Genomic DNA, 26,521 nt, shown 5'->3' on the forward strand with positions numbered 1-26,521 from the left:
TCTCGTTTAGTCCAGCAGTTTATTCCAAAGTGCACCTGCAACAAAAAGTCTGGCCATCCAAACTTGCTGTCACCCTGAATTCCCTGGAATTGGGCAGAGCCCTCAGGTTCACCTCAGTTCCTGGATGATGGTGTTGATGGAGCCCAGGAGCTCCCTGAAGTAGCCATCCTTGTCCCCTTCCCTCTGCTCCTGGGCTGCCAGCTCCTCGTACTCGCTGCGCAGGAGGCTGAGGGTGGTGCCCAGGGCGGGGTCCCCCCGGTAGTGCTCCCTGCAGAAGGCCACCAGCACCCCCACCAGCTTGAGGACCTTCTCACGGGTGTCGTGCTCGGGCATGGCCAGCAGATTGGGCACCAGGGCACACCAGCCCTGCTCCACCACCGCCGGCACCAGCCTGACCTGCTGGTACTGCTGGATTTTCTCCTCCATCTGCTCTCCGTGCTGGGAGTCCTCAAGCAGCATCTGTGGGAAGTGGTGGAACACAGATTAACGTCCCTGTCAGAGAGGAACTGCTCCCAGGAGGTGACACAGTAGAGGAGGATGTATGTCCTGTACCACCTGCTATGGATGGGGACTTGCCACAGAATACCAGCCCCAGGTTGTGTCCTGGCTCCCTGGCCACAGGGACTGTTTTTCCACCCTGGAGAACTCCCAGGGACTGGGGGTTTCTGTGTCACACAGCCTGGGAGGGGACTCAGGGGCAGGAAACTCAGCAAGACTTGTAAAGTCTTTGGTCTGATGCTTTTTCCTGCTGACAGGTGCCTGGAGCACCTAATGAACATCATCACTTGGCTCCATGCTGCTCCTTCCAGAGATGGGATCTCAGTCTCCTCCAGCCACAGCCAGACCTTCCCCTGCCAGCCTGGTCCAGAAAACCCCAGTACTGAAATTCTGCAGGGGGCTGGATCCCTTACAGCAAGAGAGCCCAGCCCAGAGGGGCAAGGGGGCCAGGGAGAGGAGGGAAACTCCCCCACACCACCCTGTGAGCCCTTTGGTGGAGAGGCTGCTGATAGCATGAGATTTCCAGACAGGGACTTGGAAGGACAACACCAAGGAGACCTCCCCTCTCCTGGTCCTCTTGAGAGCTGCCTGCTGAAGTGCAGGCAGGATTTGGGGTGAAAGGGAAGGAATGTGGCAGGAGGAGCCATTCAGAGCCCCAGTGACTCCTGTTTTGCGCTGAGAGCTGCCAGGGTGCTTTATGATTCCAAACCAATCCATCTGACAGTCACCCAGCCCATCCCAAACCTGCTACCCCAGCTTGGAGCAGCCCCCCAGCACCCAGGGTACAGCACTCCCAATCCAAAGAACAGCTAAAAATTGTTGTTTTAACATAAACCCGAGAATCTGCCAGGCTGTGCTTGCTCCAGACCCACAGAGGTAGGAACAGATGGGGCTGCCGGAGGGGAGAGCTGGGAAATGGGCAGCAGGATCAAATGGGAATGGTTTGAGTCAAAATGCCCTTGTCTGCTCCTTTCCCATGGAGCTGACAGGATCATGTTAGAGTCAGCACCTGATAAGATTTCAGACCTGCTAAAATAATTTGCACCTTTACAAAGTCTCCTGGAAAATAACTGATTTAACAGAGAGGTGCTGCTCTGCCGTGCCTGCAACCCAGGTATTAGAGCAGCCATAATCCGCAGGGCAAATTGGCCATAAACCGAGCCAGAGTGGATTTAATTCCCATTCTCTGGAGTCAGGGAAACACACAGACTGAACAACAAGCCATGGCAAGGAAAGACAGGCTTTAAACTGACACTTACAGCAGTAATCCAGGGTATTTGAAAATAAAACAGAATGTGGCGGGCTGGGGTCCAGCAAGGGACGTGCAGCAGGCAAAGCTGGCCTGTCCCCTGGCCTTGGCTGGACACCACAGCCCAGGGCCAGCATTCCCTACTTGTGTCCTCTGTGTCCTGCTGTTTAAACACCCTCAGGAGGAAATGGTGGCAGTGACTTGAAGAGAAGCACTGGTTTCAGCTCCTCTAGGAATCCCCAGGCACTGGTGTGGTGTTGGCCAAGGGGCTGAAGGGGACTCATTCCCACTGATGCTGGGATGACTCCTCCTCATCCTTGTCCTGTGAGGATTTTCAGGCCTGGCTGGGTTTGGGGGTGAAGGTGGGGAGTGTCTGGCCAGTGCTACCCCAGCTCTCACCTTCTCCATGATGAGGTCGTAGAGCAGTGTCACCACACGGACATGGAGGGGCTCCATCCCCTTCTGCCGGAAGAGGCTCCTGAGCACCTGGAGGCCGCCCAGCTTGAGGAACTGCTGCTGGGCATAGGGGAAGTGCCTCAGCATGGAGGACAAAGCAAAGAGAGCCTGGTGGAGAAAGAGAGGGCAATCAGCAAGGTGGCCATGGCCACTCCATGTGGCACGGCCCCTCTTGATGGCACCCAGGGGGACAGCAGAAACACGCTCCAGCTCATCTGTGCAGAGCTCCAAGGAAAATGCATCCCAACCTCTCCTTGCTGAGGGACATCTCCAGCAGTCCTGTTTGCAATCCCAATCCTCCCCAGCACTGTGAGGCTGCCAAATCATGGGTACTTCATCCAAACCCCAGCCTGGGCTGTCACTGAGGAGCCTGCACCCTGACAGTCCCAACCCCATCACTTCTCCATGTTCATGCCCACAATGGGGTGAGGAGTGTCCAGCACCACCCAGCTGATCCCTACGAGGTGGCTTGGATGCCAGGGGTGATGTCCCCACAGCCCCACAGTCAGAGGACAAGGCCGTGTCAGGGTGCAGCCCCACAGTCAGAGGACAAGGCCGTGATGTCCTCGGCCCAGGCCGTGTCAGGGTGCAGCCCCACAGCTTTTAGCCGGAGCCCAGCAGCCCGCGGTGCCGCAGGGCTCGGCTCGGAGCCGAGGAGGCGCTGAGGGGCCAGCCCAGCGCTGCTGTCAGCCCGGCTGCTGTGCCCGGGGCAGGGTTCGCGCTGCTCGCCTCGGCCTCCCCGCTCCCCACACGGGGCCGGGCCGCGCCCGCTCCGCACGGACAGATCCGAGCTGACAGCCGCGTCTTCCCCGCTCCCGTTTGTTTCTATTTTCCATTTTCCGCGTTGCTGCTGGTGAATTTGAGATGCTGCTGTCTCCCTTTTGAATCGTAGGCCAGAGGAAGGAATGCACTTTTGGCCTCGCTGCCGTGCAGGGCTGCGAGCACCGGGGCGGAAAAACCATCGGAGCGGGAGCCCGGGGCTGCGGCCCCGTGCAGGAACGGGCTGGGCCACCAGCCTGCCCTTGGGATCCAGTCTGGAGACACAGGACACTGCACACAGCATGAAACTGGGAATTAAAACCTCTGTCCTCCTGGAAAAGAGGGTTCAACCCTTGCAGGGTCTTGTACAGTTCTGTGTGAACATGGACAATACTGACCACCCCTCTCGTTTCTGCAGGGGCTGCCAGCACGATGCACTCAGGTTGACTGGAATGAACTATTCTGGTTCACAGCAGAGCTGTGAGAGCCCCTGCAGCCCAGCCATCCCAAAAGGAGCTCTGGGTTGAGCCACGGGCACTCCTGGGAGGAGTTTCTGAGCATGGAGCATCCCATGGGATCTCCTCACATCCATGGCCAAATGCAACGCGGTTCCACAGCTTTCTCCTGTGCCTTTCACTTGCTGGAAAACTCTTACCAGGGTTAAAGGGGAACATATTTTAGGGAGCTCGTTACAGGTGAATGGAAGAGTCAGAGGTCTCCCCACCCTGCTGGACCCCTCATGCAGGAGGTCCCTGTAGAAAACCGGGCTGGGGTTTGGGAGCAGCCAGGTGGTGTTGCAGAGGTGGCATCACACACTAAAGTGAGGGTAATGGGATCTCATGCTCCAGGGAATACAGCAGGGAGGGAGGGAGGGAGGGGGCGAGGCAGCCCCCAGCCCGATGGACAGCGCTGCACATTTGGCTTGGGGCTCTTGGTGCTGCTCCTTGCTCCAAAGCCTCTGCCAAAGGCAGGACACAGGGCTGGCTGCAGCAATTAGCTCCTCAAATGTCAGCTCCTGTGTTTGTCAGCCTGTGATGGCTGTGCTGCCCTGGGGACCCTCGCCTGTGCCCCCCAGAACTATGGCACTGTGCTGTCTCCACTGGCTGGCAGAGCCACTGTGAGTGCCGCTGCTGGCACTGGGGGGACACCCACAGAGCCAGGGGAGTGCAGGCTCCACCGGTGCTGCTGGGGTGGTTTGGTACCCAGAGCCCCCCTTCTGCACCCCTGGGAGTGAAGCCCACCCAACGTGGGGTCCCACACTGTTCAGATGTCCCTGATGTCCTGAGAGTGTTTACACAGAGTTCAGCACAATCCCAGCTTTGCCCAGAGGCGCAGCCCCACTCCTCACCTTCTTCCTGACAGCCAGGGGCTGTTCTGTGGCCAGGATAACCAGGAGCTTCTGCAGGGCACCCCCCTCGATGGCTTCAATCTGCACTTTGGGGTTGCTGCAGGGATGAAAGCAAAAGGCAGGTCACCAACACAGTGGGGCACAGCAAGGTGGGAGACACCCTGGTCTGGCTTGTGCCAGCACTGGGGTGGCAGCAGGACCAGGACAATGATTGTCCCCTGTGCTGGCACTGCTGGGGCACCTCGAGGGCTGTGTCCTGTTCTGGGCCCTCATGGCCACAGAGCCCTGCAGGGGCTGGAGCGTGTCCAGGGCAGGGAACGGAGCTGGGAAGGGGCTGGAGCCCCAGGAGGGGCTGAGGGAGCTGGGCAGGGGCTCAGCCTGGAGCAGAGGAGGCTCAGGGGGCCCTTGTGGCTCTGCACAGCTCCTGACAGGAGGGCACAGCCGGGGGGTCGGGCTGTGCTCAGGGAACAGGGACAGGAGCAGAGGGAACGGCCTCAGGCTGGGCCAGGGCAGGCCCAGGGTGGGCACAGCAGGAATTTCCCCATGGAAAGGGGGCTCGGGGATTGGGAGGGGCTGCCCAGGGGGGTTTGGAGTGCCCATCCCTGGAGGTGTCCCAGGAAGGGCTGGAGGTGGCACTGAGTGCTCTGGGCTGGGGACAAGGTGGGGATCAGGCACAGTTTGGACTCGATGCTCTGGGAGGGATTTTCCGACTTCAGTGGTTCTATTTAATTATATTCCCACCTCACACTGGACATGAACAAAGGTCAATCCAGCCTGATCCCAAAACAAAATCCCCCAGCTCCCACCAACGCTGGCTCATGGTTATGGAGAAGGTACAAATTGTGCAGCCACCTTAAACACACCTGAAATGAAGGCAGCAGGGGTGGGGAGGGCACACTGGGTCATCTGGGCCTTCCCACCATACCCCCATCCCACCTGGCTTCCCCTGGCAAGGAGCCCTCCCCTGTGGCTCCCTGGTTCCATGAATCCTCTCACTCCACATGACATCCACTCCTGAAGAGCTCTGAAGAGCCTTTGTATTCCAGTTCCTGCTTGTCCCTGTCCTTGCTTGCTGCCAGCGTGCTGATCACCCACACACCTCTCACAGCAAGAGCTCCTCTCCAAGGACTACTGTGGATAAATCCACCCTCTTGCCTGCCAGGACAGGCTGAAACGTCAGGTCAGGATGCCAGCAGCTGCCCAGGGACAGACAGACACACAGACAGACCATTCCTCCTCTCCACACTGACACATTGCAAGCCCACTTCTAATGCATCTTGGGAGGTGGTGGAGCCATCAGACACTGCAGGCTCCTCCTTGGCAGGGCTTTCAGAGCCAGGGCACAGTGTGCCAGCTATCTGATCCCTGATCCCAGAGCTGTCCCACTCCAGGGGCAGCTCCACTCTCCAGCCTTTGCTGGCTCTGCACCGTGCCAGACAGAGGTCACGGCCCTGCTACAGCCCCTGCTGCTCCCACGGAGCTGCTGCAGCAGCCACGGCCCAGCCCCTCCAGGAAATCAGAGACACAGAGGCAGGCAGGGTCATAAAGAAACAAAACCAGAGACAAATGGAGCTGGGCAAGGAGCAGCTTGGAGTTAAAATCATTGCTCAGAGCAAATCTGGTGTGGTACTTCCCAGCTGGCAATACCAGTCTCACCTAAGGGTAAGAAAAGGGCATTTGTTGAAAGCCACCCTTGATTTCTCCTTCCTCACCCACTTGCTGCAGCAAACATCCAGGCACAGCCATGGCACAGGCACCCTGCCAAGGTGGGGGCATCTGTGACCCTGCCCAAACAGGGCAGGAGGGAGAAAGAACAAACCCAGGAGCTCCAGGATCCTCCTGCACATGAGATTTTTGCAGCACAATTCTCAGACCCCCATGTACCAGCCCTGCAGCATCCCTGGAAGCAAACCAGCTTCTGCAGTGCCTGGGTCAGGTGGGACCTGACACATCCACCATGAGGGGCCCATCCCCAACCTCCCCATGCAGGAGGTGCAGAAGCAGGATGCCATTTTCCACCCCAATATGTTGTGCAATGATCCATTGATGGCATCTCTGAATGGGCTGGGGACTGATTTAGAGAGTCAACAGAGGCAAACAGCACAAGCCCTAAAACTTCACCTGTCCCCAGGCCACTCCTGGGCCCAAGGCCCAGCTCACAACTGGGGCTCTCATTCATCTCCAGCCAAACCTGCAGCCACAGCCATGGCCCCCACAGCATGTGTCCAAAAACCTCATCCCATTTCATGTGCAAGTCCCTCTGGGCAATGGAGACCAGAGCAAGTGCAGAAGCAGCTTGCAGGAAGGCACTTTGCTGAGTAGAAGTGCACTGAAAGGACAATCCCCTGGGCTGGAGACCTCCTGGTGCCATTCAAGGAGAAGGGCACATTTGGGATATCCAAGCTCTTTTGTCACATCTCTCTAAAATAAATAATAAAAACTCTTACAGCAGGAGACACGACTGAGAAATTGGTATGCCTTTAATACTTGGCTGGTCACCTGGAGGATTTGATCTAATTAAAATCTCTGAACCATGGAGCTTTTGCCAAGGAGCAGCTCAGGAGGTGAGGGAGCCTTCCTGGCTGGTGGGTGTGCCGCTCGCTTCTCAATGCTCCTGTTGCTCTGTCACTGCTATCAATGGTCCTGGCTTCAAGCTAACAAAAAAGCTTGTTTGAAGGTTTGGAAAACTCAGCAGAGATCTGTACAAATTACACTGTCAAGCCCAGGGAAAAGCAGCCTGAACAAAATAAACACAATGAGACAGACTGTGGAGCGCTCGCATGGGAAATTCAGCCGTGCTAATCTGTTAATGGAGACAGGATGGTGGCATCTGCAAAAAAATTCACTGAAATGGGAGTCTGAGGCTGAGACAGGGCTGGGCCAGCCTGTGGTGCAGTGATGGCACAGGTTTGGGTGTGCTGCACTGGTGAGATTAACCAGCCCCCATCCCGGGGGAGGAACAGTCACAGGCTGCAGGGACTCGACAGCAGCCCCATGCAGCTTCCCAGAAGAGACCCCTGAGTGCTAACAGCCCCAGTGTGCCCTGGGGGCCCAGCCTGGCTGTGGGGTCACAGCACATCCCCTCTCAATGTGACCCTTGCTGCACACCTCAGCTCCTTGTGCCTCCCAGCCATGCTGCCCACATTCTGTGCATTTTCACTGGCAGCTCCTGGCATGGAAGCAGCTTCCACTTTGCAGACGAAGGGAAGGGGTTTTTCACGACTACTCTCTGCTAAGAGACACCCTTGTTCCACTCCTCCTAGGACGACCCCAAGTGCACAAATTTAGGAGAGACTTCTCAAAGTTTTTGCAGACTGCACATGCGGGTGTGGGAAGACTGAAAAGCAGCAACACAGCCCTGAGGCGACAGCAGCTCTGGAGTTAGGTGGGAACTTACAATAAGGCAGCAAAATTAGATTTAAATTAAAAAAAAAAAAAGAAAGCAAGCCAAGTGGTGCAGAGGGACCTGGAGACTTGGAGGCACAGAGCAGGGCAGGCAGGCAAATGCCCTCATCTCTACTGCTCTGACAAGGACACACAGAGAATATTTATTTCATGGCCTGCTTGTTGCAGAAACTGCATGAGACCTTGGGAAAGAACGGGTGACCTCCTCTCCTGGGCATCCTGCTGAAACCAGGTGTGGAAGGACCAAGCAGGGGTGTGGAAGGGAGTGGGATGGAGGGGCTGCCCCTGCCTGGGCTGGCACAGGCTCCTCCTGCCCTGGCATCTCCCCAGGCACAGGGAGCCGAGGCTGCAGAGCTGAGCTCTGATGAAAGCCCCGGTGCTGGTGCAAAGGCATGATAATCACCGGGCTAGACGGGGCTTAATGGGTCTCTTCTCTGCTCAGAACCAGCCTCTGCGGTGCCACCTGGGAAATCAAAGCCAGGGATCAAAGTCTGTAAGTCTGTGAAACAGCCTAAAAAATTTAGTGTAGTCTATTTAGCTTGTGCTGTAACCTGAGGATCAGAAACAGGCAGCGAGGTAGCATTGCTTACCTTGCCCTCCCCCTCTTTCCCTTCCCTTCCCTTCCCTTCCCTTCCCTTCCCTTCCCTGGTTTTCTGTCCAAAATCTGTTAATGGAGAAAACAAGAGTGAACCAGCAGGGCTGAAATGTGCCTTGTCTGGCTCCTGCGGCTCTCAAACCCTCACACCTGGGTCACACTTTGACAGGCAATAGAAAAGGTCATTTCCATGAGCCCTGGAAACAAAGCAACACAACCAGGGTCACACTTGAAAAGGCCAATGACTTCTTCATCCTTCTCAGTGTTTGGAGGGTGTCTGACAGTTCTTGTAAGCACAGTCATGTTAAAATTATTTGACAAATAATAGATAGAGAGATAAAACAGATCATTACAGTGTCAGTAATTCCAGCCCGAACTAGAGCTGTAAATCTGAGACTGAACAAGGGCAGAAAAGAGAGGCAGGGTGATCAGCAGCTCGTTAATACTTGCATGACTGGATTTCAGATTGCAGGTTTAAGAATAAAAAAAATAAAAGCATTCAAACAGGTCAAGTGAGAAGCGACACATAAGGAGAACACGGCTTCCTTCTGCATTCCAAGCTCTGGCTATGAACTATTCCTGTGGGAAATGGCCATGGAGCAGCTGCAGTGAGCCAGATGGCTCTGATTCCATGACTTCCCAGGTATCCACATCTCCTTCCAAACTTCCTAGCTTCCTTCCTAAGAGAAGAATAACTGGGACAACTCCATATCAACAGCCCTGCAGCCTCCTCACCCTCCAAAATGACCCCCTGGCTCTGCCAGGAAATTACACTTAAGCACAGTGTGGGTGAATCCCTTCCAGAACACACATTTAACTGAGGCTTTCCACAGTCCCAAGCTATGGAAAAGGACATTTGCATGCACAATATGAGATACAGGATAATAATAAAATAGCCCCAATGTCACCAGGGCTGCCTGTGACTATTGGAGGGAGAAGGAGGAGGAATGAGGCACACTCACCCCCAAAGCCTCCCCCAAGGGCCACATGCAGCAGAACTGGCCTAAAAATCCTCTTCTCCAAGCACCAGCTCAGACCTGAGTTTATTACAGACAAAGGCCTTCAGAGATACGACTTAAGGAGATTAAAAACCACCCAGAAAAATGGAGCCCTAAGTCGTTACACCGATCAAAATACAGCGGAGAAGAAAGCAGGGGTGAGGGGGGAAAACCTGACAAAAGGAAAACTAGGTTTCAATAGGCAACACAATACAACAATTTCATATGAAAGATGTGAAGCATGAAAGAGATGTTAGATGTTCAAAAGCCCAGAATATAGGAGAGATATAAAAAAATCCCCAAGAAGATGAAAATCTCCACTTCAATGCAATGCTGCCTTCTCACTTTCTACCAAGCCAGGCGCTCGCCGCCGTGGCGGGGGAGCAGCGGCGTCCCTGGGAGAGCACCACGGCTGCCTGTGACATCCTGCATTACAGGGACACAGCACAGCCTTTAATGAGCAATTAGGTTATGGAGTATTTGTTGCTAAGAGGAGAACAGAACTGCAGAGAAGAAATTGGAGCTGAGTACGTGGCTCTGTGATTCTGATGGGCTCATGTGATACTCAAAGCTGGGAGCATGAATCATCCCAGAGATGCAGGAGCAGCGTGGAAGGCACCTGGGGAAAGCTGGGGGAGCCTTGGCTTGGCTTCCAACCACATATCTGTGTCCCAGGCAAGAGAGAGGCGAGCTTCTTGTGAGCCCTCCAGCATCCCCTCTGAAAGCAGGAGGGCTGTAACATGCCAATGGAGAGCCCCAGGCTCCCTGGGAGCACAGTGACATGGGGTTTAACTGGGAACACGCTGCTCCCAGCCACACCATGGACATGGGAATTACCTCCTGCGAGCTCCTGGCCCTTTGCAGTCACAACACTGAGCTGGAAGTGCAGAGCTTGGTGTGGTCAGGAGCCACTGGGAGCCCTGGACTCACTGGGACCCTGCAGGGAGCAGACCCAGCTCACCTGAGCCCAGGCAGGGCAAGTTAAGTGTTTAGAACAGGAAAAAATCCGAGGAGCTGTGATGCCCTAATGCAGCGTAACAGATGGATAATTAGATTTATACAAAGAGCTGTAAAAGAAAGTAATTAAATAAAAATACAGAATAACAAATCTGCTGCAGCAAGACACCTTGTAGGGCTGCAGAAAGCCTTTGCAGCTGGGACCCAGCATTCCAGGTGTGGGATGCAGGAGCTGGGGCACTTGTGTGAACCAGCAGAATCAACGAGTCACCCAAAGCACAGAGAAAGCAATGGGAATGTGGGGACTGAGTTGAGGCCTCTCCTCTTCCTCACCTCTCTAGGGAGCAGAGTAGAGTGAACACCAACTCTGGCAGTAAAATCTCAGGAGCCAGAACAAAACCAATCACACCAGATTGTTCTGCTGAACACACACAAACAACAAACTGACTGGCTCTATTTATAGCCATAGGGAAAAATGGTCCCACAAAAACAGACAGGAGATCACACACAGCCCCAAAGCGAGCCCAGGCAGGAATCTCACTGCCCCGGCAGGAATGAGGCCTCCAAGAACACCCCCAGAGCCCTTCTTTTTTCCTGACCCTTGGCTTTGCCAGCTCTGAGCTGTATTTCAGTGCCAGCACGAGCCCCTGGCTCCAAGGACACCAGTGTTGTCACTGACCCTCACTGGGCTGCTCCAGAGGGGATTTGCACCTGGAACTCCCACCAGGGCAAGGGTGGGTGCAGCTTCAAGAGCCTGAGCTGACAGCTCAGCTTCTATGGGTTTAGTCAACAACCCACAGACTATTTTATGACAAAATACAAAGGTTTGGGGATTTTCAGGATGATTGCCACCCCCATGTCAGCACCATCAAGGTCAGCCTGGCTTCTCTGTTCTGATGGCGAAGGATGGGTTGTGCAGGCCACTCTGAGGGTTTGTCACCCCTCTGTGACACAGGGGCTGGATTAGGTGACTCATGTCCCACCTGCAGTGGTCACAGGAGCGGAGTGAGCTCTCTTCCAGCTCAGTGTGGCAAAAAATTGGTTCTTTAGGTAGGTACAGGCAAGTGCTCCTCAGTGCATGGAGAAAGGCATCCCAGGAAATCCCCCCAGTGTTCAATCACCCAAACTGATGCTTTGTTTCTGAGGGTAAATCAGCCTTATGGCTCTATGTGCCACACTTACAAAACACTCCCCATGGATTCCTGAAAGCCTGGTATTTACTGTAGGTCAGACAGGGATCGGTGCCGGGGGATGGGCTATGTTTCATCAGAGGCTACATTAATAAAATTAGGAGATGCTCTCCAAGCATGAGCAGAAGTCATTTATTTCTGTGCCATTTTAGCCAGAGCCCTCAAAAATTGTGTTGATTTCTTTTTTAAAAAATTCCAACACAGCAAGAAACAAGAACAATAGTGCAGGATTAATACCACGGCCTCGAGCTCATCCCATGTTGTTCATCACAGAGCCTTCAAAGCACCCCGTGATTTATAGACGGGGAGACTGAAATGCTCCCAGGAGCGTTGGCAGCCGCCTCAGGGTGCGAGTGCGAGTGCTGGCTCCTGCCTCCCTGCTCCTCCTCTTCCTCACATTCCCGTTCTCTGCACGCCTCCACCCTCCTGGCTCCGGATCTGAAGTGGCCCAGGATGGTGGCAGAACACCCAAGGTCCTTCCCAGCCCTTCGCTGCTGCTGCAGGACCCCCAAGGAGCCCCTCAGACCCCGCAGTGGGGCAGCTTTGCACAGAATTCTCCCCCTGAGCATGCTGAATCACTCTGGGCATCATTCCAGGCACGCCAAGTCACTCGGATATTTCAACAAAACCTATTCACACGCCTTAGGTGAGATGAAAACACTGCAAAAAGCTGCCTGAAAGCAGCACAAGAGCCTCGCTCCGAACGCTCCCGCTCTCCGGTGCCGATGTGACACATCCCACTAATCATCCTGAGAGATGCTAAAGGGGGCCCGAGGCTGAGCCCTTCCATTGTTACTCGCTTTATTTGTTTGCTTGCTCATTTGAGCTGATTTTTCTTTAAGACAAGTGCTAATAATATCAAAAACCCGAGGAAGCCTTTGCCTGGCGCGTTCCTGCTGGGAATGCCAGCGGAGCGCAGGCACTCCGCAGCTCTTCCCGAGACACAGAGTGAAGTGTGAGAACAGGCATTTCACTCCTCTCCCTTGCAGCAGCAGCTCGGCGCAGCTCTGTCCTATTTTAACCCTGCCATCTGCTCGCAGCTCCTCCCGTCCCCGGGCGGGCAGAGCAGCTCCATCGGAGCCTCCCTGCGCTCCCACCCGCCCGGCTGCGGCCGTGCCCCGGGTACCACGGCGGGAGGGAGGGAGGGAGGGATGCTCCTTAAACACCCATCCACTCATCGCTCCCGAGCCTTGGCAGGCCAGGGAAGATGCTGGATCCACCCCACTGCCGTGTCACTCTGGCTCTTCCCGGTCCCAGCGGGTTTAATGGTGCTATTAGAATCGTTTTAGTTGATAAAAGTAGATTTGTTTCACTGAGTCATGACTCAAAACCAAGACTTTGCTCCATTTACAAAAGCAAATCACCATCTTGCACATGCTAAGCACAGATTTCAGCTCCAAAAGTGAAGCCTGGGGAATGTTTCCAGCCAGAGGGAGAATGGAAAACTGCATCTGCAAGAGCTGGGAAACGTTTTTCTCATTTATCTCGTTTTGATAAACAGAGAGGATATCCTGTGGAATACCAGCTCCTGAAGAAACCTGATGAACTCATTCTACATCAACCGACTTAATCATGGATTAATAGAGGGGAGAGCAACAGCAGGAGATGCCACGGGACCAGGGACTGCAACACAACCCACGGATAATTCCAGCCAGTTCCTAGGTGGGAAGCCCTCGAGGAAAACTTGGGAGCCACAGAAAGCAGCAGCAATTCTTTCTGCTTTCTGATTCATCCCTACTCACCCACCCACATGCCACGGCAGAGGAGGCTGTAACTGCTACATTTAGGATGACATTTAAAAATCAAGGTTGTGCTGCTGATGGTCATTAAAAATCCCACAGCGTTTTTCAGAAACAAGTGGGTACTCGCATCAGTGTCCCTGCCAAGTATCAGCACAGCAGTCATTTTTTTCTAGCAACTTCAGTTAAAAGATAAAAGAAAATTGTGCCCACCTATAATTACTGTTATTACTGTTGCTGTTGGTTTTAAAACATTCACTATATACCTTTACATTTCCTAAATACAAATTAAGAAAACATTCCCCCAAACCTTTCCAAGTGTCAGATTCATCTCTATTAACATCAGACAGCTACAATCAAGACTTCCAGCCCATAAAAACTGCCTGGACTCCCTCAGTAACAGTCTCTGGAGACCCCATGTCTGTTTTTCCATGGGACTTGCCCTGGCTAACCCAGAGAGGCAAATCCACTGCCCAGACCTTTAGGGTCACTCTAAAGGGGGCTGCATCTGTTCTGAAAAGCATCTGAGAAATTCAAGGTCAGCGCAGCAAGCAGAAGAAATGATTTGTCTAATGGGAGATGGGGCTGCCTTTGACTCCTGCCTTAGCTGGAATGATTTGCCTGTTGGAAGATTCCCTGTCCCTGGCTGGATAGCCAACTCAGGTGGAAACTCGTGTAGGAGCACTGAAGCTGGGTGACACAGATCCCATCTTCAGAGACAGGGTGAAGGAAACACTTATGAATGCCTGAATCAAGATCTCAAAGAGCCAGGATGATCGAGGTAGTTAACAAAATACAGGAATAACTCAAAGGATTCATATGCAGGTGTAAGAAACAAGGCCATGGCAGGTACCAGAGCTGAACTGGGTGCTCAGGGAGAGTGGGAGCAGGGAGAGGAGCACTTCCAGAAGGGAAGATTGTGCATAAAAGATGCAATGGAATAAGATAATTATGCAGGAAGAAGAGAATGTCAGCAATGTGCCCTACATCACTGATGGATGGAGAGAGCGGATACCTTGACAAAGAAAGCCAACGTGCCAATTAAGATTTAATGACCCAGAAGGCAAAGACAAAAAGCCCTCCTTTGCCACAGTGGAGGAGGGAGTGGACAGAAAGCCTCAGCCTGGCAAGGGAAGGGTTAGGAAAAGCCCAAAAGATCATGAGCTGAACACCACCTCTGCAAGGGGGAGCATCCAGGCAGGTTCTGCCAGGCAGGAGAGAAGGGCTCCATCCCTAGGGCAGAAAAAGCTCCGAGAGCTGAGCGTGGCTGCGGAAGCTGAGCTGCCTGCATCCAGGAGCAGCTTGAAGGTGAAGGAGGAAGCGGGTTCAATTCATTCCACACTCTGGAACTGTGGAAAGACATACGCCAGGCAAATGTGAGTTGTGATGATCACTTCCCACTGCTAGACTCCGCTAGGAGGGGACAGGGAGGTGACACAACCAGGAGTTCACACATGTGCTGCGAAGGCGCAGGAGCCGCCAGGGCTTGCCAGTAATTGCTGGGGTGTAAAAGCCAGGCTGACTGCAGCCTCGTAAACAAACCTGGCTGTGCCTCCCCATGGCTCTGCTGCCCACGGGTCTGCCAGGGCCAGAGTGCACACCACGGGGCTGCCAGGGGGGTCTGGGTGCGGTCTCTGCCTTCAGAAGCTTCAGGAAATCACTCCAGAAATCACTGGTCCTGCACCAATGCTTCTTGCCCAGCTGGATGGCAGCAGGAGCAGCCTTTGCTGAGGTGGGGCAGAGCATCTCCAAGCTGAGTCCATCAGCAGGACTCAGACTGAGCCTGGGCCATGCACACCAGGGAGGTGGCCACGGCCTCCAGCTGACCACACAAACCCTGCAGGAGGGGGCTGAAGAGCCACGTGCTGTGTGACAAGTGAGGATATGAGTGCAGCGTGCTCCTCTGGCCAGCCCCTGGGCTGTGACACGCTGGCCTCTTCCCAAGCTGAGCCGCCGCTGCCTCCCGCTGACAACATCCACGACTGATTTGTGGCAATGACATCAGCGCCCACAAACATCCTGCCCTTCCTCACATCCTGCCCTTCCTGCTCTCCCAGCAGCAAGGACACCAGCCTGCCACCAGGCCAGGGTGGAGGAGCACAGCTGGGCTGGCTCCCACCTCACCCCATGGCTGGTGGCACCCAATGGCACCAGCACAGCACAGTGACACCTTCCCCATGCTGGGCAGTGCAGAGTCCAGGTCACAGCACTTGTGGGTGATGTCTGGAAACCATCACCCCATGGAGAACAGCCATCACACTGACCTACCTCCTTTCCATTCTCTGCCTGTTGTGCGGAAGCAAGAAAAATCCTCTGCTTGATCTCAATCAGGCGTTTTTAAGTTCCACAGTGGATAGCAGCTATTCCATGGATTCACCTCCACTCTGGAGACAGGCTGAAAAAGGTGGAAGGGAGAATGGAATGCTCTGAGGAAACCTCAGAGCCCCTTCCACTGCCTAGAAGGCTCCAGGAGAGCTGGAGAGGGGCTTTGGACTAAGGCCTGGAGTGACAGGACAAGGGGGAATGGCTTCACACTGATGGGGCAGGGTTAGATGGGATATTGGGAAGAAAATGAGACCCTTGCACAAGGTTCCCAGAGCAGCTGTGGCTGCCCCTGGATCCCTGGCAGTGTCCCAGGCCAGGCTGGACACTGGGGCTTGGAGCTCCCTGGGACAGTGGAAGGTGTCCCTGTCCATGGCAGGGGGTGGAATGGGATGGGCTTTAAAGTCCCTTCCAACCCAAACCAGTCTGGGATTCTGTGATTCTCCTCTCCCAAGAGGGCTGAGTGCCCAGAGGAGCTGGAGACAGACCAGTCCTCATGTTGGGAAGCAGGACTTGGACAGGCTTGGTTTAAGTCCATCTTGCAGAACCATTATGTTCAGTTCCAGTTCCCTTTCTTTTCTGTGTGTTCACTGTGAATTCCCCAAATGCAGCACAATCTTTCAGCATTCCTGCCATGGGATGAATCTGGGCAGGTTCCCGGGCCTCACTCGCTGCTCCCTGTTTATGTTCTTCACGCTGTGCTGTGACAGCCCGTGCCACAGGATGCCTTGGACAATCTGGGCCACACATTTATGGCCATGGACCTCTGTGGTTCACAGCACAAATTTGGGAACCCACAGCTGACCGTGGACACATCACTCATTCTTGAAATGTAGGCCACAAAGCTACTTTAGTTCTGCTTTTGCTTGTAAATCAAGGGCTTACATATGTAATTGGCCCAACCTTAAGAGCAAACAACAGCAGTGGTAGCACCGTGCCAGCAATTATTCATGCCTGTAATAAACGGCTGTAAAATTGAAAGCCAGCCTTTAAAAATCTGGCTCCTCACTGCACAAACAACAAAAACTCATTTGCAAGGCTTGGCCAGGGGAGTTTTTAATTTGGGGAGAGAGATTGAGGTGGGTGAGGATTTATTTTTTCTCTTTTCATTCTCTAAAAACACTATTCATGCCCACGTTTAGGTCACGGATTACCCTGGCTACATTTCAGCACTGTGGAATAAACCCAGTGAGAGGCACAGGGGAAAAATCTGCCCTCTGCATTCCAAGAGCAGGGCCCTGGGAGCAGGCACAGCTGATCCCCTTCCCCTGGCACGTGGGAGCAGTGAAGCCTTTGCAGCCCTTCCTGCATCCTGCTGAGCCAGCAGTGAGCCCGCAGATGAGCCACCATCCCTGGGGAAGGCACAGCCACAGCAAACCCCGTGCTGCTGTTCCACACCAGGACAGGGATGCTGAGCCTTGCACAGGCCCTGCCAGTTAACAAGAGCATCCTGGCTGATAAATCACTCCTCAGGGTCAAGCAGCAAACATCCCTCTGTCTCTTGTGCTCTCTTTGACCAACCGTGGCTGCCATGCAGCGCTCCTGGACTTGCAGGGGCAAAGGTGTGATGAGATCATTCCTTTGCTATGCACATTTCTCACCCGCAACACCAGAGCAACTCCTTCTCTTCTAGCAACTCTTCAGAGCAACTCTTCTAGCACGTGGCTGAAAATCTCCTTGGTGGTGCCGAGCAATGGCACCAGAGCTGATCCCTGCTCCCAGCACGAGTAGATTTTTCCCACTCCAGCAGCAAATGACAGTAGCAGGCACCTTCCACATGCTCTGGACAAGATTAGAAGGTCTGAGGCACTGACAGACTTCCTTACTAGGGAATCAGCCGTTTTACATCCTCCTTTGGCATTTCTGGTTGGCTTCCTCCTGCTTTAAGCAGTGGCAGAGCACGAATGGAAGAGCTCTGTGAGGACTGCTCTCCCTCTCCGCTGTGGAAAGCTTCCCTCGTCAGAAATCCCCTCTAACTAGCAAGTTACAGTTTCTTCTGAAGGAAGCCGCATTCATCACAGTTCAGAAGGGACCTTTTGGCCTAATCCCCACTAGAAAAACTGCCAAACTGATCCTCCCATCACACAATTAGCAGCCACGGAGACTTTGCTACACCGGGCGATGCGGTGCTGCTATGACAACAGGAACGGGAGCCTCGTTAAGGGTCTCATCGAGAGGGATAACGAGCAATCACGGCTCCGAGAGGAGCAGGAATCAATGGGAGCTGTTGATACCAGCGCGTTTTGCTGCATCGGGCCAGGTACTCGGGAGCCCTGGAAGCCCGACTCGCATTGTTACGGCACGGTCGCCGCGAGTACAACTTGTGAGGACAGGCAGATTCCTGGGGAGTAGAGATGAATATTCATGAAGGAGCTCAGTTTGGGAGAGGAAATGAATCAAGTGTGACAAATGCCGCCTATTAGGAAAAGAGGGTGGCGTCTATTTTTAGTGGAGTTAAGCAAACATTAAAGCTCACTCTCTAAGAACTCCAAATAATACCACTCCCTGCTCTGCCTCCCCATCGGCAGATAAGAATTTAGCAGCACGTTCCCACCAGCCAAAACCCGCTCGCCTCAACAGAACTTTTCCGATTTAGCCCCCGTGATGTTTTATAAAAATACAAATTTTAATCTCTCATCTGCATAGGAAGATGTAACGGCTTCCACCAGGATTTATTTTTTCCCCCCCTTCTCCAGCATCATAAGGCTTGAAGGAACCTTTTTAAGACGGAAGAAAACGCTGCATTGAAATCTCCTAAAAGAGCACTCACGCGGAGCTGTAATCACTTCAGATGCACAGAATTATCAGGAGGAGAAAATTCATCTCACTTAGAATCAAGCCCCAATTTGAAGCAGAAAGGAAGAGGCTTGGTTTGCCACCGTGCCAAGCACTCAGACTTTTCACTGAAGTCAAAGAAGCTACAGCTGCTCTGAGCCATTGAAAATCATGCCCAGAATCTCTAGCGAAACTTGTTTGCAGAGATGGCAGCAGGCTGATAAGGATGTTGACTATTCCAAATAGGCCCATGTTATTTTATATTTTTAGAGATACTTAGTCTGCCTATTATTATTATGAAGCAGAGGTGGAGTATTTACTGCCCTTTTCTAGAAATCTGCACAAATGCTGCTTTTCAGCAGGCTTCTCTGTTCTTCTGGTGAACGTTCCTTCTTTTACTTTTCAGGCTTATAAATGTCCAGTTAAGGAAGAGAACGAGAGGATAGTGCCTAACAAAAACACCACCATGCCCACAAAGCTACTTGAGAGGCCTTCATCCCATAAGACAAGCTGCTCCCCCGCCAAGATTATGACCAGAGCATTTGTAGGACATGGGTGGTCCTAACAGTGATCCCTAGAGGACCCTGGGTGGGATGGGGGGTCATGAGCCAGGGGTGAAGGACTCTTGGCACAAACTCTCCAGGCTCTGCTGGCTCCTCCATGCACCAAGGGCCAGCTCTTCAAGGCAAATGCCCAAACTGCTCCACGTGCAACCACGTGGCCTCTGTCACCCCTCCTGTAGATCATCACACACAGTCTTAGCATGGCTTTAAAAAGAAGTTGCTCTGAAATTAGACATGCCAAGTGTTTATTATCAATACCAGTCTCTGGCACCAACAGCAGAGAGACACAGCCTTTCCCAGAGCATCCAAACCCTGGGAAATCCTCTATGGCTTTGGGGTCACAGGTGGTGTCCCTTCCTGAGCTCCCCTCCTTGGCCTTTCCTTTCTGATTGAGCGTCCTCATAATTCCCCCTCAGCTTTCAGGTTACAAGCTCCCCTTCCATGTGGAGGGGAAGACACCCATGGTTAACAAATTGTGACTTGTAACTGGGTGCACTGGGGCAGCCTGCATGCCCAGCACATCTGGGACCCCACCAGGACAACAGAGCTGTCCATACATCACCTCCTGATGCTCAGCAGGGCTATTTGTCAGGGCAGTTGGGCCCGGAGTCCTTTGGAGAGCACATCTCCGTCCCTCACCATGCCAGCCCTCAGCAACTGTTGCCATGGTTATTTTATTGGAGTGCTTTTCATCAAGGAGATGCTGCAACTGCTGAATTGTCTCTTGCAAGAGTTATATAGGAATAACTAGCTGATAAGTAGGAATAACAGGTTCAGACTGCCCACGGAAGCCAGCGATCCCAATTATTTTTGTTTTGATCCTGCCTTTCTTTTGGTCTCTGCCAGGCTCAGGTTTAAAGCGGGGGTTAGAGATAAGCAGCAGAGAAGGAATGCTTCCTGATGGGAAACGCACTTGGCTCTGCCAGGAGATGAAAGGTCTCTCCTCACACAAAGCCTCTGCTTTTCAATCAACCCTAAATAGGCTCTAACAAGGCACAGCAATCAACCAGGCAACATATATCCATCCTCACCTGTCGGCTTGGGGCGAGGAACAAGATGTATTTCCCGGTTCCATCATGCTAATTGTTAATCAAGATATTATCGGCACAGCCCCAGAGCCGTCCGTCAGTGGGGCAGTGAGGGATGGCCGGGCTGTGCTCCTGCCCGCAGCGGGAGCTCTGCCGCCGGCCCACGGCTCTGCTGGGGCTCGTGGTGACGCGGCCGCTTGCAGACCCACTTTCAGCATCACAGAATGCAGGAATAAAGCCTGCTCTGGAGAGCCAGGGCCGTTTTGTTTAGTGCTCATTGAAAGCTCTGGGTAATGATGGATCTGCTCTTCCCCCGCTGACGGGGTCCCACAGCGCAGGCCGTTAGGCTTTGAGTGACAGAAATGCCTTTTTGTGCTCTCTGCTGTCCCTGGCTCAGGGCTTGGGCAGGGATGTGCTGCCTCAGCCCTGGAGAGGCACATGGAGCCCACTGCAGCCTGCACAGCCACCAATGGCACCCAAATCCCAGCCTGTGACAGTGGAGGGGCTGCCCAAGGAACAGGACTCTCCCCACAGACGGATGCAAAAGAGCAGGGGAAGATCTCAGCTTCCTTCACAGGAACAAGCCCAAGGGCAAACAAAATCTATTAGATTTTTCTTTCATTTTTTGGGGGGTATCAGGCCCAGCATTGCCCCACAGGCAAGGGAGGGGATTGTCCTGCTCTATTCTGCACTGGAGTGGCCTCACCTCGAGTTCTGAGACAGTTTTGGGTGCCACAATATCAGAGAGATCTGAAGCTGTACCAGATGCCCAAAGGAGGGGCCGGGCTGGGGAAGGCTCTGCAGGGGCCACCCGAGGAGGGCTGAGGGCACTGGGCTGGTTCAGCTGCACAAGGAGCCCAGGGCAGAGCTCAGGGAAGGAGGGAACGGCTGCAGGGGAGCTTTGGGATGGACACCAGGGAAAGGTTCTGCCCCAGAGGGTGCTGGCACTGCCCAGGCTGCCCAGGGAATGGGCACGGCCCCGAGGCTGCCAGAGCTCCAGGAGCCTTTGGGCACCAGGGATGCACAGGGGGCACTGCTGGGGGGTCTGGGCAGGGACAGGCGCTGGATGGGGTGATCCCAGTGGGTCCCTTCAGCTCAGGATAGTCTGACTCCAGATGTAAGCCAAGCACACCTCACACCTGGAGCTGGACAAACACTCTGTGCTGTGCCATGGAGGCACTCGGCAGAGCCACGGGGTTTGACAGGGTGTCTGCCTGGTAGGGACACCTGAGCTGCTACCAGTGGGCTCAGACAGCCAAGCTGGAGCCCCCAGACTGGTGCCAGCTCTCCCTCCCTGGGGCTGAGCTCCCCTCCTTGCACTGGCACAGGCAGACGTGGCTGCTGAGAGCCACAGCCCCTGGCAGCACCTGGACACTGCAGCCACACATGAGGGATGGGCCCTTCCTGGAGAGAACTCTGCACTTCTGCAACAGCCACAGGCTAGAGACAAAGAAGTGAATGTGGATGGTGTGACCCCAGAGAGATCAGGATTCAGCCATTCTCAGGGTACCAGAAGAGACAGAAGACAACTTTGCCAATTCCAGCTGAAATAGCTGGATTTAAAGAAATTAAATTTGTCAGTTCATTAGTGTGTAACATAAGAATGAAAAAGGCATTTCTAATTCCTGATCCGCTAATCCACAATCCGCCGATCTGCAATCCCCAGAGTCCCCAGGGAAAGAAAAGAAAATCCACAGCAGCCTCATAGTGTCTCTCCACAACTTCTGGCCAGCTCCTGCAGAGAGAGCTCAGCTACAGAGCCTTCCTCCCTGTACAAAACCTACCTCAGCAAACCTGCTGCCACCCTAGGGGGCTCAGGGGTAACAAAAATCAAACTGCACTTGTTGGATTGAGCAAACACTGCATGTTTGGTGAGGTGCTGGGTATGATGTCCCAGGAGTTGGCTCAGCTGCCCACAGATCTGCAGGATCAGCTCATTTCCAGCAGTGCTCCCACTCATCAGGACAATTAGCAAGGTCCCAATCACCTTCTTAACTGGGAGGGCTGCTACTGCACCACAGGAAGGGGTGCTGGTGCCTGTTAAAACACTGTCCTGGCTGCATTTGGGAGATGCCCTCTGTACCTTGTGACCAGCTGATGGCCCCATGGATGCTATTTGTTATCCAGTTTGCCCAGCAAGACCAGCTCAGTGCACACACACCTGCTGAGCACACATAGCTGTGGGCCCCCAGCCACGTCCACACTTTAAACCATCATCTCCACAGCCAATTTCAACTTCCCACACCAAATCCTTCCTTAAATTATTGCCAACACTCAGTCCCATTCGGCTGCCTCAGGGGGAGGCACCCACAGGCCTCTCTTTGGCACGTGGGCCATGGCAGCACAGCCTGTGCACAGAGGCCAGACCAGCAGTGAGCACCAGGTGGGAAACTGGGAACCCCCTGGGGCTGCCACCACTGCCCTTGACCATCCCCTTCATGCCATTTCCAAAAAGAAGTGCAGACATAGCTCCAGAATTTGCCCTTGGAAAGCAACTTTGCCTTCACTTGCTGCATCTCCCCAGTTCCAGAGCTGCTCAGGACCTGCTGACCATGAAGCACCACCATGAGCAGTAAAGCCAGGGAGGACTGGCTCCCAAAACATGTTGGAGAACTCTCCTTTCTGCAGCACCTTTTTCTCCTCCTATCCAGCAGAAAATGCTGTAAATGTCAGTGGCTACAGACCCAGAAATATCCACTAATGCTGAAGCCACCACACATAACACCACCTGGTGTTTCTGCATTATTCCCTTCCCTCTCACAGGCAAGGATGGGAAACCTGAGGAAACTGTGCAGGTCACACATGGAGCAGGAACCCAGAGCAGAGCTCAAATCCCCATTGCCCCACATTGCTGAGTTTTTTGGAGTGTGCCTCACAACACTCCCCTGCTCCCTGCTGAGCTCCCTGGACACGGGAGCCATTGTGCCCAGCCACGGGAGGCTCGAGGCAGGAACAGCAGCTCATTACCAAGCACATCATGCACACAAGGACCCCGACACACCACCATCCCTCCCTGCCCCCAGCCCACACCTGGGCCACCCTGCCCTCCTCCAGCCACAGGTCCCACCAGGAGGGGACAGCTTGGGGCTGGCTCTGCCAGGTGACAGCTGTGTGTCTCCCCCTGAGCTCTTCAGCCTGCTGAATTGGTCCCCAGGTGCTGGCAGGGCAGGACCAAGCCCTGACTCCACTGCACTCTTGAAGGTTTCAATTAATCATAAAGCCAATTCCATTTTGGGCTCCATCTGTCTTTATTCCTTCAGGGACTAATAATGCCACACCGTGTGTTTTCACACACTAGCTGAACTGAAATTAAGACAGATTTCAATATGAAGTACCTGAGAAGAAAATGCATTTTTTTAAAAGAAATCTCAGAGTCGTTACTGTTCTCAGCTTGGAAAAAACACCTTGTTAAGTAAAACCAGCGGGGTATTAATTTGGAAAACAACTAAGGTGAGTTCCTGCTCATTGCAAGGTATGCAAACAAACAAAAATCATATTTAGGAGCTTTTATGACAAAGTATGTATGGAAATATAACACAACCTGCTTCCAGAAGGAGAGGAGGAACATGCAGAGGAGCTCACACAGGCTCCCATGTGCAGCCTCGAGCAGAGGGATGCTGGCAGCAGCATCCAGGCATGGCCCAGCACCCAGAAACCCTCTCCAACCCTCCCTGTTGCAGTGACAGAAATAGATAAAACCTAAGAACCCTTGTGGTTCATCGTGTATGGCAGGTTTGAGCTGCTAAAGGCTTCAGGAAACATTTACATGTCAGCACACTGTTGGCACCTGGGTTTTGTGTTCCTTCCTCTGCAATCCCCCCACGGGGCCTTTCCAGCCAGCCAGGCCTGCACGTCCACTTCAATAAGGCAATTCCCATGTGGATCTGGGGGGTTTTACAAAACAACAGCCCTAATTATTGATCTCAGCAGATGCAGCTACGGATTAATAATCTGTCCCTTGGAACTGCCACTGCAGGGCTGTGCCCATTGTCCCCTGGCTGTCAGTCTGGCAGCACCCTCCTCACCCACATGGAGGTGTTGTCCCACATGGTGACAGCTGAGGCTGGGATGCCCAAAGCCAGCTTCAGGATGATTAACAGAAGGGAACAGTTATGGTGAGCCCCAGGAGGGAATAACTGAGGGAGTCATGACCGTGGGGAGCAGCAGTGACAGGACGTTTAGCATGACCCACATTTCGCCTGGGCTCCAGCTAACACCACCTCACTGCAGGAAGAGCCCTTGCTCTCTCTCATGCCCTGTGTTCAAGGCATTCAGGAAAAAAGGAGAGACAGTCTGGAAAGGATGTTTGCAAGAAATTATACGATGTGCTCTGCGTTGAATTCATAAGAGACATGTGAGACGTGAGAAGTGCAGAGCGCTGAGGGGCACGAGGATTCTGATGGAAGCCAAGATCCTTTGATGGCAGCCTTCTGGAACTGGCTGCAGTACCTTGGAAACTCATTAAATGCAGCAGAAAGGACAAGTGACGTACATCTATTGATGCTCTGAGCAGCAAATTAGTTTTCAAATCTATTCAGGGCTCCGGCAGCGGCACCGAGGGGCCGAGCCTCGGTGGGGAGCGGCTGTGAGAGCGTTCCTCCAGCCCATGGGGGGACACAGCTGCCCTCAGGGAGGGGCTGCCACGGGCCCAGCTCCCCTGGGACATCAGGTGGCCACAGACAGCTGCCCTGAGCATCAGGGCCCAGAGGGCTGCACGGCTGCCAGGGAGTCATCCCCTCCCAAAACATGCCAGGCTGCTCTGAGGGCCTCTGCTGGACATCTCCTTTCAAGCAGAAAAAAAGATTATCTAAAACAAAGGGGCATCAAAACCCAGCTCAGAAGACACAGAATGTCAGCACCTGAGGGAAGAGCAAGTAGTTAACAGTGATGAGGAGTTTCTTCAGAAAGAGATAATTTCCAGTCAGTTGTTGTTTTCTCTCATCATCCCGTGCAAACACCTGGAGAGCCTCAAAGCAGCTGAGGTTGGCAGCAGTCTGGTGGAAGGCCTGAGGAGCTGTCTGCATGGATGAATAATCACCTGTTTCAAGGAATCTTTAAGCACATGAATAGACAGATGAGAGAAAACTTATCAAAGCACTGTATTAAGAGAACAGGTAGGCTGGAAGATGCCAACCTGGAAAAGAAGTTGATCCCTCTTCAGTCAGGACGGCCAAAGCCTGTTCTTGGATGCCATGGGAGCCTGCAGTTGCTGGTTTGTGTTATTTTGCCTCCTGTGAAAGATCTGCTGCCCTCTCCTCAGCACAAGGAGAGGAGTGGGAGAGAAAATATGGCTAAATCCAGAAGAGAGGCCACAAGAGGCATAGGCAGCCCCCCAACATCCCTCTGACAGCCCAGTTCTGCCAGTTGGCAATGAAATCCAACAAAAGCCACCATCAGGATGGGCTAGGAGGGTGCAGGCAGCAGGACCTACAGAGGCAGAGATGGGATCTGCACCCTCCCATAGCAAAGAGCAAATGCAGGTGCCTCCTCTTGGTAAGTGCTCTACATCTACTGCTTGCAGAGGTTGCAGAGAACATGCCAAGGTCAGGAAAATAATGTAGGTGGTTAGGGAGGAAAATCTCTGAAGCCTGTGAAGGCATTAGCAGAGTGTACAGGCTGTAGTAAAAAGGATAAACAGAAAACATAGGATCACAAAATCATTTAGGCTGGAAAAGACATCCAAGATCATCAAGGCCAACCATTAATCTCACACCACCGTGTTCACTGCTAAGCTGTGTCCCTAAGTGCCAAATCTGTGCAGCTTTTCAACCCCTCCAGGGCTGCTCCAGTACTTCACAACCCTTTCAGTGAAAAAAAATTTCCCTAATCTAAACCTCCCCTGGCAGAACCTGAGGCTGTTTTCTCATGTCCTACTGCTTGTTACTTGAGGGAAGAGACCGACCCCTGCCTGGCTCCACCCTCCTGCCAGGGAATTGTAGAGAACAAGAAGGATGAATGAATAGTGGCTGAAGAGACAGAGGAATACATGTTGTGTCCAGCTACAGAACCATGTCTGCACTGGGAAACAGCAAGTTTGGGCTGTTTTTTTGGCAGAAAGTGATTAGGTAACCAGCCTGAACATGTATTTTAAATGGAAACCACCACAATAACTCAAAGGCTTCAGCAGAGAGCATTTACTAAACACGATGAGACAGAAACAACATGTTTTATATAATGCATGAGCTGGCTGTGATGAGTCTTTCCCTCCCTGCTGAAGCTCTGCTGGAGCAGCTTCCTGGTGCTCCCCATGCCTGTCACAGCCCTGGGCAGCACTGGCTGTTCTGTGGGGCTGTGTTTGCAGGGCAGGACACCTCCCACAGCTCTCAGAGCACCAGCAGCTGTGGACTGAGGAGGCCCTGCAGGCTCTGGGAGCACCCAGTGCTGTGTGAAGGACTCAGGAGGACAAGGCCACCTGCCTGACCCCGGGGGAGAAGCCAGTGGAGCCCAGTGCTGGGGGAGTGTGTGGGAGCTCACTGCCCACACGGGGTGTGAGGCCAAACACACATTTCATCCCCACTGCTTGACCTCTGTGTCCTCTCACAGCACCAGCCCAAGCCAGAGAACTCACTGCAGAATTCCCCTGTTTTACAGAAAGGACAATGTCCTCAGCCTAAGCCCAGTCCCTCAGCTGAGGCCAAG

At 53.4% G+C, this 26,521-nt stretch overlaps 1 protein-coding gene across 1 annotated transcript in view; it reads right to left on the bottom strand.

Moving 5' to 3' along the window:
* SIL1 (SIL1 nucleotide exchange factor) overlaps positions 1 to 26,521 on the bottom strand; it is a 433,884-nt gene continuing 407,363 nt past the window's right edge. The window contains exons 8-10 of the mRNA XM_063168343.1: positions 4,311 to 4,407; positions 2,147 to 2,311; positions 1 to 459 (exon numbers count right to left, since the gene is read on the bottom strand). Coding sequence (XP_063024413.1) covers positions 109 to 459; positions 2,147 to 2,311; positions 4,311 to 4,407 — 613 coding nt within the window. The 3' untranslated portion in view covers positions 1 to 108. The remainder of the gene's footprint in view (positions 460 to 2,146; positions 2,312 to 4,310; positions 4,408 to 26,521) is intronic.

Source organism: Melospiza melodia, chromosome 14, assembly GCF_035770615.1.
Source record: "Melospiza melodia melodia isolate bMelMel2 chromosome 14, bMelMel2.pri, whole genome shotgun sequence".
In the NCBI taxonomy this organism is placed as follows: domain Eukaryota; kingdom Metazoa; phylum Chordata; class Aves; order Passeriformes; family Passerellidae; genus Melospiza; species Melospiza melodia.